Source organism: Erpetoichthys calabaricus, chromosome 3 (assembly GCF_900747795.2).
Source record: "Erpetoichthys calabaricus chromosome 3, fErpCal1.3, whole genome shotgun sequence".
NCBI lineage: Eukaryota > Metazoa > Chordata > Cladistia > Polypteriformes > Polypteridae > Erpetoichthys > Erpetoichthys calabaricus.
In genome coordinates this window covers 239307113-239318748 of record NC_041396.2, presented here as the reverse complement: position 1 = coordinate 239318748, position 11636 = coordinate 239307113, and the positions used below count along the sequence as shown (strand labels likewise).

General features: G+C 39.2%; 1 protein-coding gene across 1 annotated transcript; it reads left to right on the top strand.

Annotated features, from left to right (window-relative positions):
* Nucleotides 1–794: 794 nt before the first annotated feature.
* On the top strand, nt 795–1843 carry LOC114649469 (trace amine-associated receptor 1-like). The gene has a single exon (XM_028798960.2). It carries the CDS (start codon nt 821–823, stop codon nt 1841–1843), a length of 1023 nt encoding a protein of 340 aa, XP_028654793.2. The 5' UTR covers nt 795–820.
* Nucleotides 1844–11636: the final 9793 nt, after the last annotated feature.

The following is an 11636-nucleotide window of genomic DNA, read 5'->3' as shown; positions in this document are numbered from 1 at the left end:
TATATCATGAAATGGAACAAATTTGCAACAATGCAACAAAAAATGCTAAATCAGATACACCTTTACAGTGTAGACAGGGAAAGGCTGACATCTGCTGTAAGCTGTACTGTAGTTGCATTGTTGAGAAACATTTTTTAAGAAATTACTTTTACTACAGTACTGTTTGTTAAGGTAACTTTATATTAAAGGCACTGTTTATTTAAGAGGGACTGAAGTCTTCATCACAACTTGTGTTTTCTTACCTGCTTGTTAACAGTTAAAAAATTTTGGAACTAATGATAAAATTATTCATTGATATCTGATAAGTCTGTCCTGTTTAGGTAAAGTACACCAAAAGTGGATGTTATTTTCTGCAAGCATGACATATGCCATATTTTTGCATTGTCACTTAATGATCTTAATGAAAAACTGTGAATTGGCATGGAACTTGCATCGATCATTCTGCTGTTTAAGGTTTAATAACTGCATAGGTATAATCATTTATAGAATCTAAAAATATTTTGTTTTCAATCATTACTATGAAGAAAACATTCTAGTTATGAATGACTAAATAGAAAAAAACTATGAATGACTATACAAAGAATAACATTTACAAATAAAAAGTGTAATGATTCATATCCAGTCTAATTTGAAAACCACCAATATTATGGATATTACACTATTATATGAATACATTAAAACAATAATTATTGATTTCAATATCTTTTCATTCTGTATTAGACCAAAGAGACTTTGTAACAAAATTAACACTACATTAAGCTATTCTTTTCATTTTTTTCATTTCTTGCAGGGATTTCACCCTTGAAAAACGCCTAAGAAAATGAACATAACTTACACGGACCCAGAGGAGCATTGCTTTGATAATATATTTTGTTACAGGATACCTCGTACAGTAACTTCTAGAACAATTTTATATTCTCTTTTTTTTATTATTGTTATGGTAACCATTGGTGGAAATCTTTTTGTAGTCATTTCTATTTCTCATTTTAAACAACTCCATTCTCCAAATAATCTACTTGTCCTTTCATTGGCAACTGCAGACCTTTTGCTAGGAGTTTGTGTTCTTCCCTTCAGCTTTGTGAGGTCTGTTGAAAGTTGCTGGTATCTGGGAACTGCATTCTGTAAGATACATACTATTGTAGATGTTACACTCTGTACAGTTTCCATCTTTCACTTGGGATTTATTGCAGTTGATCGCTATTATGCAGTATGTGACCCACTGTGCTATTCCACAAAAATCACCATAAAAGTGGCCTTCTTATTTGTTTTGATTGGTTGGGTAATACCTTTTTTATACAGTTTTAGCTTAATTTTTTTTGACTCCTACAATAAAGGTCATGAAGATATACATGCTCAGATGTCGTGTAATGGAGATAAATGCTTACTTTTGTATAATGAACTTTGGTCATTAATAAACCTCTGTACATTTGTAATACCCTGCTTTGCAATGATAGGTATATATGGTCAGATTTTTAAAGTAGCAAGCAGGCAAGCCAACATGATACAGAGTATGGAAAGCAAAGCACAATCTACTGATGAAAATAAAAACAAAATTTCACACAGCAGAGAACGGAAAGCAGCAAAAACACTAGGTATAGTAATGGGTGTATTTGTTTGTTGCTGGCTACCATATTTTATTGTGAGTTTAATTAATGTTTATATTAATTTTACAATATCTGAAATAGTGATTGATGTGGTCATTTGGCTAGGTTATTTGAATTCTGGTTTTAACCCACTCATCTATGCTTTTTTCTACCCGTGGTTTAGAAAAGCTTTGAAACTAATGCTTACATGTAAAATATTTAGTTCAAGTTCTTCAAATATAAAACTATATACTGAATAAAATCAAATTACATGTATTTATATTTTTAAGCTCCTTGCCTCCTAAATTACTCAAACATTTCGAGGTGTGTGTGTGTGTGTGTGTGTGCTTATTGTGTGGAGTTTGATTTACATTTAGAAACAAATCTATATTTATAGAGAGTATGGTTTTCTGTTTTTGTTGACTTGATATTTCTGAGTTAATGCACCAATTACAAATTTATTATCTTTAGCGAAATGTATTTTTAAAATACGGCTCGATTTAGCAGAGGTCGGTATTATGCAGCTTTAATACAAGATTAAAAGATTCTTTCAAGATTAAGCAAATGTCCAAAAAAGACTAGAATTTAACCATCTGTATGTGAAAAGGATTATTTTCTTTATGTATGTATGGTTTAGACAGTTAATTTAGTTTATAAGTACAATGAATTTGGATAGTTTGACAAAAAATAAATATATATTCATCATTAACGAATGCTAAATAATATAAAATGCCAAACTATTTCAATTGTAAATTATGTTTCCATTAAATTATCCAGAATTATAAAAGTACTACTTTATTAAAACTGCAAGTTCAGTATACTTTACCTGTAAAATAAAATGTGCATTTAGGATACTAATAATAATTTATTAGATTATGCAGGTTTGAGAAAGTGTTTATGTAAAGAGAGCTATAAATAGACACAGTACATAGATATATGTATATTTAAGATTAAACAGCTAAAATAAAATAAAAAACCTCTGCAAGAATAACAAACTAAATGATCATTTATTTTTCATTTTGTTTATATGAAGAGACTAACATTCCGTACAATCAAATTGAACTTATAATACCATAAATGACTTCATAGTCAAACTAGAAAAGAAAGAAGAAAAGAAAAAAAATATCAGAAAGTTAAAAAACGAAAGCAGCAACAAAAAAGGCAAAACCTAACAAAACAAAATTCAACACCCACCAAAGTAAAAATGATAATTTAATGAGTTTAACTTTCTATTTGCATTTTCTGTTTCACACTGTGCTGCTGACTTAAAGGTGATTGTGTTGAAGCTCAGAAAGGTTTTGCTGTTTTTTTCTGTGCCTATCACTCTCTTTCCCTTTGCTCCTTCCATGTTATTTCTATGTCTGAATGATGTGTGGTAAATGTCATTACTTTTTTGGCATATTTGTAAAAATTAAAGCATTTACCCAATTTGCGGGTGACAGATCTATTCTGCTGCAAAACAGAATTATTATCTTTGCAGTCTTTGCATGTTCTACCCTATTTCTTATGTGCATGCCATAATAGCCTTTAACCAGGTTTCTTTCATAAAATAATATATTTTGTAATTTTGTTATCAACATCTATCTTGTTTGCACATACTGTATGAACATGCATAGTCCAAGTATTGGAAGCTTTATTTATACACACAAGAAATTATGTTCTCAAACAAGTAAGAAAAAATGATATTTCAGGTAGAATTACTTTGTAAACTGGGCGGCACGGTGGCGCAGTGGGTAGCGCTGCTGCCTCGCAGTTGGGAGACCTGGGGACCTGGGTTCGATTCCCGGGTCCTCCCTGCGTGGAGTTTGCATGTTCTCCCCGTGTCTGCGTGGGTTTCCTCCGGGCGCTCCGGTTTCCTCCCACAATCCAAAGACATGCAGGTTAGGTGGATTGGCGATTCTAAATTGGCCCTAGTGTGTGCTTGGTGTGTGGGTGTGTTTGTGTGTGTCCTGCGGTGGGTTGGCACCCTGCCCGGGATTGGTTCCCTGCCTTGTGCCCTGTGTTGGCTGGGATTGGCTCCAGCAGACCCCCGTGACCCTGTTTGGATTCAGCGGGATGGATGGATGGATGGATTACTTTGTAAACTGTAAAATGAAAAAGTCAGAAAAATATTCTTTATCATCACCAAAACATTTTACAGATTAAGGACACTGCTGAAATAAAACGGAATATACAATGGATAAACAGCATATAAGACTTAAGAAAACATCAGCTAATAAACTTTCAATGTATTGCTAAAAAAGACACATGTCATGTGGAAAGAGTGTTAAGTCATGAAGTAGAAAGCTCAAGGACACAGAGGCAGAACAATGTGTTTGCCAGCATGGAGTGCACCTACTAGATGGCTTTTTGTAAAAATATTCAACAGAAAATATTGTACCTCATTAACAGATATACAGCATCCCAAAATGTGGGCATATATACAGTATACAATAATGTGGGTCAACTGTCACTGTACAAATGCAAATTTTCAAACAGCACTATTTTAAATAAAAAAGCACCTTCACATAAATTTGAGGAGTGTAATGTTTGACAGCTCTGGTAACATTAATGACCAAGCTTGTGTTAACAGGTGTTTCAAAATTGGTCTGGTATAAATAAATGAGTGTGCATATATTCATGTGCTTGCTCACTATTGGTCACTGGTCTCAAACAAATTTTCTTCTTGCCTTGTTTATTATGCTGTGAGAGTAAGCTCTGGCTCTCCTCCAAGTAATGGGAAACTTCATCATTTGATCTAATTCTTGAACACAATTAAAATTATCTTTGGGCACAAAGAAAGAACCATCTCTGGATGAGTCACTGGTCCATGACAACAAAGACCCATCTGCTTCCACCCATATTGTACAAATTCATTTGAAGTAGCATGTACATCTTTGGGATGTGTTAGGAATGTCAGAGTACTAGTAGAGAACCCATGCAGACCTCGAAAGAAAAGATAACCTCTGTGACTGGGTCAGGATTTAAACCCAGTTTGCTGCAGCTGTAAGACAACAACCCTAACCACTGTACTAATGGGAAAGCACGGTGACCATATGAATGGATGGTTTAAAATAAATTAAATCACATAAAAATGATATTGATTATACTAATTAAACATTACCACTTATACAACTGATTATTCTGGACAATTTCTACATAATAAAAATTACAGTAAACTAATAATTGAATAGCACTGGGAATTCTGAAGAGTCTTTATTCACACAATCACATCTTCAAACCTCATCAAGCCAATTCATGGTCATAACCTGAATTGCCAAAACGTATCCTGGTAACTTGCAGCAACCATAACATTTGTGATGATTCATTTTTTGTGGTGTGTAAAAGAAGATCCCCCTTCTGGGAAAAAAATAGCTAAATGAACAGAATTGTACTTTCTTTGGAAGGGGGAAAGCTGTTTTCTGTTTGGGTTTTAAACAAAACAAAGTAAGAAAATGTGACTTTTGATTTGTTTGTTGTTTTGCCAGGCGCCTCAGTAGGTACAACCTGGAGGAAATACTGTAGTGAACAGATGAATTTACTTAATGGGTTTCTTTTTTGTTGTTGTAATGTTTCCTGAGAACTGTGAGTACCTTACTGAAGTGTACCTCCTCAGTTCGTGTGCCATCAACCCATTTGAAGCAGTTTTCCAGTCATTTCATACAGTTCAGTCAAAGAGTTTTTTGTTTGTCTAAGAGGCCGGTAGACGCTTGCTTTGTAAGTTGTCTTCATAATCAGCCATCCTTCAGCCAGTCATCATGTTTATCTGTGCAGAAGACCAATCCTTAGGTATCTGCAATATTTGCTGTTTTTTAGTTCAAACTTGTTTCTCTCTGCACACCTTCTCCTGTAGAGGCAACCTTTTGCTTATGATGCTAAGATGCTATTATATTTAGCTGTTAAGATTAATGGAAAGAATTGGTGATTCTGATTGTGTCAAGCATCTGTTAGAAATTTTAGCTTTTCTGCCTTGATTCTGATGAGCTATATGAACTCCTAGGTTAGTTCTGGCTCATCCCTTTAAAATAAAACATATTTGTGCAGGTTTTTTTTCTGCCCATATTTCTTATTTTGATTATTCTGTCACATGTGTCGGTAAGAAGGTCTGATATCATTGGGTTTCAGTTGATCCTAGAGCAACACCAGATTATTCCAGGACAGTCATTCAGCTTCAACTAATCCGTGTTAAACTCACCCTTTGACATCACCAGGAAGTGCACAAAAACATGCAAAGATGTTCTGAGAGAACTTAGCTAAAAGGTGAAAAGTATCAGTGGTACACCTTAAACTACTGTCATGGGAAAATGCAGAAGATTCACTTCAGCACCACCCTTACAACAAAAACTATCAGCAGAATTGTGAAATAAACTGAGGAATTAATTCAGAAAATTATATTCTTGGAAACACAATGAAGATGAGAACTTCCTTTAAAAATTAGCCAGTCTTCTTCAATGTTGGTCATTTCTTTAAAGAGGCAAAGTGTGTACTTATGGAAAAAGTAGCCACAAGAAGAGAAATGGTGGTATAACAATGCAATGTAGGAGAGTCTGTTATAAAACTCATTGCTAACTACGTCCAGGAGCATAAATTGGTTGCAATAGGGTAGCTCTGAGTAGTGTTTACAGGTCTCAGAGATAAGAACATAGTTGTTTAGTACATGGGTACATATTTTTCCACCAAAAATAACACTATGGTCAATGGTGCGAATAATCCCTGGATGTCTTTCTCCCCAACATTCACTGGAATGCCATTTCTTTGACATTGGGACTACACGGGATGTTTTCCACAGCTGGGGAACCTTCTACAATTTCAGAGATTTTGAGAACTGGTACTGAAGGACCCCACAGAGCAGGGTGGCACGTTTTCAGCCCCCTGGAGCTGATTCCAGCCAGTCCTGCAGTCTTCTTCATGTGAAATTTTCCTAGCTCTTTCCTCACTTGATCAGCAGATATAGAGAGTCCAGGAAGTTGGAGGTGGCCTGGAAACCACAGGTGTGTTGTCAGCAAGGTGCTGATGGCAACTGGGATTCTGAAACTTCCTCAGCTTGCACACAGAGGGTAGCAGTGCTACGGGAGACGTGGGCTGACAAGAATGAGTTAAACCTGTCTTTAGCTCTGTTCTTGTTCTATTCCTTTCCATTTTTACAGTCCGCTTATAGTCAGTGATAGTCCTCATTCCACACTTCCTTCATGTTGTTCAAATGTAACTTGTGCTGAAGTCTGTCTCTATAGTAGCCTTTGCGCTCATGGAGCTGTTTCTAAAGTTTTAACTGCCCCTGCTTAATTTCATCCTTCATCTCCAGACCTGAAGTCCAAAGAGCTTTAAAAACAATTGACACAGCTGATTTAAAATGTTTTAAAAGTTTTAGATAAAAATATGAAGTGCAAGTACATACAAAAACTTAAACTATTGAAAATGATATAAATGCTTTTTAAATAAAATGTCTTTCATAGCAATATGTATTTTCCTTTAATATAGGAAAACTGATATAAACTGTTTTGATTCATATGTACTTTGGTGGGGAGGGGCACAATGTTTAGTTCATCTGAGTTCAATTAAAAACTCACTTACTGTCCATTGAGAGTTTGCATGTTCTCCCTGTGTTCAGAGGGATTTTCTCCTGACACATTGACTTCATCACATAACTATTTATGTTAGGTTGGTCATCCATTGTCACAGATCTTTAAAGAATTTAGTGGGTTTACATAATATGTGAACATATTATTTTTCTTTGATTGGTCGGTTAACTGTTTCACTTTTCCTTTATAAAGTCCAGAATTTAGGCTAACCAATATCTGTAAATTGCTAAACTGTGTGTTAACATATACTTCCCTATAAAGCAATTATCTTCTTGTTCACCAGATCAACGGACCTATGGGATATAAGCAAGATATCACCACAATCATTATTAATACTTTCTTTTTAGCTGGAGAGATCAGCAGATGTTAATTTGCCCATGCATAGAGAGGTTAGGAGCACACATTGATACATTGCATTGCAGCACCCACCACACAACAAACCAGATTAGGACCCGAGTGCAGTCATGCAACGGGTGATACATCAGCACCACACTAGTTCAGATGTAGTGGAACAGTGTGAGGTTTTTTTTATGGTGGCTGGAGTGCCAATTCTGCCACCAACCCCCAAGTTTTTCCCTGCAGGTTGGAGGGCCTACATGCAGGGATGGATGCAGATTAACATCATACCCAGGACGGAGCAATTGCAGGTTAAGGGCTTTGCTCAAGGGCCCAAAAGAGCCTTTTGGCATTGTGACACCCTGTGTAGTGGGAATTAGGGACACCAGCCTACACTCTAGGTGTCTAGTATGTGGGACCAAGCGTAACCAGGATGATAGTGTAAGACAGGGAGACACGGACACAAAAAGGGTTGGGTTTTTTGAAAAATAAAGTGAGGTTTTATTTACAGGTGCACTTATCAAAATAATGTCCTGCGGAATTTATATATTAATACACAGTCCAATACCGCAGAAGACACACAAAAACAGTAAGTAAACAGTAAGTAAATGAAGCTCAAAAATAGTGACTACTAGCCAACCCGCAGCGTACCATACGCCGCATAATCAGGCCGCTTTTTTAATGATTTTTAAGCACAGGGAGAAAATTAACATTTGAAAAATCGGAAATGTAATAAATCACCAAGAAAAGTAACATTTCATGTGCCCACCCAGTCCATATGCACGTGTGAGTCACGTAGACTTTTCATTGTTGTTTGTGGTTTTGGCTGCTTTTCTATATATAATCCACCAAGTCATCCGACCATGGTAGTACCGAGGGGGGGCGTACAAAGGGCAGGGACATAATCAGTGCGAGCGTATGAGCCGCTAGCCATGTTTTTGAAAGTTTGGCCCTGTGCCTTATTAATTGTCATCACAAAGGCAAGTCTAACAGGAAATTGCCTTCGTCTTAAAGTAAAAGGCAAATTATCCGCGACAAACTGTTTTACACGCTGCATACCAACTCGCGGCGTAGTATACGCCGCATAATCACGCTGCTTTTTAAATGTTTTTTAAGCAGAGGGAAAAAAATGAACATTTGCAAAATCCGTAACGCTGCTTTCAGTAAGTACAATGTATACGCGTTTAATTTGTCAGGCACTTTTTGCCAGCCATCTTTTCTGGTTTGGGCCGCTTTTACAGTGTTACCGCTTGTGTATATTAAATCTTGAAATCCTTCGAGTAACTAATTAACTAAAACCCACCCACCCAGCTTGTGTGAAAAAAATGCTCCCGTTCTTTCATCATTTTGTTGCAGCCTATCAAAGACTTGCTGATCATGTTTTGTAGACATCAATATATATTGGCTTTTCACTCATTCATTCATTCATCTCGGATTATTACATCCTGCTAGACTAATCTGCTACACGGCTGTGTTTGAAAAACCGACTTATCCCGGATGAGTTTCACCGGCATTAATGATTAGGAATCTGGTTGGAACAAAACCCTGCAGCCACAGGGGTTCACCAGGACCGAGTCTGGGAATCAATGCTGAACACAGACAAAACCGACTCAGGTGAGGAGTGGGGGCGGGCAAAGTGGTTGCAGCTATTGATTATTCAGTGTTGTTTGCCTGGGTGTCTGATCTGCATTGACTGACATGGCTGTTTTCTGCGTATCCCATGGCTGTCTTCCGGCAGTGTGAATGCCTCAAGAGACAGGGTGTCCTTGTGTGGTGAGTTGTTGCAGTTTGTGACCATGTCACCGACATTATCCCAATGTTGGCAAACAAAGCCAACAGCCATGTTGTGAAGTTTGAGAGCAACAGTTTCGTCAATGACATTTTTACATCCAGCTAGTCTGTTAGACTAATGTGCTACACGTCTGCGTTTGAAAAACCGACTTATCCCGGATGAGTTTTACCGGCATTAATGATTAGGAATCTGGTTGGAACAAAACCCTGCATCCACAGGGGTTCACCAGGACCGAGTCTGGGAAACAATGCTGAACACAGACAAAACCGACTCCGGTGAGGAGTTGGGGCGGGCAAAGTGGTTGCAGCTATTGATTATTCAGTGTTGTTTGCCTGGGTGTCTGATCTGCTCAACAGGATCATAAATAAAAGGAAAACAATGTGAAGGCAATGTCACAGGTGATCCTGTGGTATAGCGGGTCCACAGCTCCCCTTCAAAAGCACATTTTTAAATAAATAATCATCGCACTCACAGTGTAGCGAGGGGCGTGGAAGTGTGGCCGAAACGGTTTCCGGGTAGATTCGTGCTGCGGGCATTTCTCCCCTGTGCAGTGTGTGAGCGAGTGAGGAGAGAGAGAGAAAGCCAGTACATTAGAGTGAGCGAGAGCAGGCTCAAAGGCAATGTGTTCCTGTGGTATAGCGGGTCCATACTCCCCTTCAAAAGTCCATTTTTAATCAGGCGACTGACAGTAGTGGAGTCAGGCAGAGAGAAGGTCAGCTGCAGAGAGAGCGTCTCGACTGTTGCAGGGCCTGAAGCAGGTGAGACGCTAATGAGAAAGAGGCACAGGGCTTATTGGTTTTTAAAGACTGCTTCCTCAATTGTGTTTTAACTTCAGTTTTAAAGGATTGCGCAGCTCTCTCTTGCGCTGCCTGTGTGTGCCTCTGTCTCTCTGTGGCGCTGCCTCTGTGTGTGTGCGTGGCTCTCTCTCACGCGCTGCCTGTGTGTGTGCGTCTGTCTCTCTCTCTGGCGCTGCCTCTGTGTGTGTGCGCGGCTCTCTCTCTTGCGCTGCCTGTGTGTGCCTCTTTCTCTCTCTGGCGTTGCCTCTGTGTGTGTGTGTGTGTGTGCGCGGCTCTCTCTCTCGCACTGCATATGTGTGCCTCTGTCTCTCTCTGGCGCTGCCTGTGTGTGAGCGTCTCTCTCTCTCGTGCTGCCTGTGTGTGCCTCTGTCTCTCTCTGACGCTGTGTGTGTGTGCGGCTCTGTCTCTCTGGCGCTGCCTCTGTGTGTGCCTCTGTCTCTCTGGCGCTGCCTGTGTGTGTGCGGCTCTCTCTCTCGCGCTGCCTGTGTGTACCTCTGTCTCTCTCTGGCGCTGCCTCTGTGTGAACCAAGGTTCCACTGAGGTTGACTAATGAAAAGTCAACATGGCTCAGAGCTGCAAGTGGACTGTGGCACAGACAAACAGAAATGACGGCATGGTTTCCGAGGCGTCGCGTCCAAGTTGGTGGGCGTGGCTCTGTGATTTTTTCGTCGTATCCAATGGTTTAAGAGTTGGTGGGTGTGGCTCCTTCCTGCGTGCGCCATTGGCATCTTACTTGTCGGCGGTTTAGTGAATCCATGCCCCTTCCGGCGTGCTTTCCATGGGTGGCTACTTGTCTCCCGGCTTAGTGAATTATATATAGAGATATACAAAAAAAAACAGTGCACCAATAACCCTAACCCAAATAAATACCTCCACCAAAATTACTCCAGAGATATTTATACAAGAACAAATATTTACAAAAACAAGGTGCAAGCCGTAATGCTTGGTAAATTCAAGAACTATTCTACCGAGTACCTTTGTCCAAGAAGATCTAGTCAGAAAGTAACCCACCTCTAGGAGCCATGAGTCCCTTTTATATTTGGCGCCCTTGTGCCGACCAATTAAGCTATCCTATGTCATCTCTCTACAACCACGCGATGAAGAGACCGCGTCTGCGAGAAGTGGCGTCTCCTACCCTGCAAAAATACTAGAATAGTTCAAGGCCTGAACTTCAAGCAGCTGGTGCGCGCGCGCATAGCTGTGCCGGCTTTTGAGATGCATACTGCGCTTCTGCCTTAAGTTAACGTAAGTATTTAAATTTTCACGTCCTTCCCCTGAGCTACTGCCCAGACAACTACAGACATGGGATCCCTTTTCTAAACCACGGTAAACTAATACTACGATGCTTCACCCTTTCTTTTATTCCTTTAGTGTTATGGGGTCACGGGAGGCACACGCAGGACTGGAGGACTGTCAATGCCATCCCGGCCGGATAATGGCAAGACTGTCTCTTCATTCTACACGAGACCTACCGTGACACTCTACAATAGGCGCTAATAAGGTCAGTGAAGATGTCTATCTGCATTCGATAAAAAGGAAAAAGGCAAATTTCCTTTCTTTGTACGTTAAC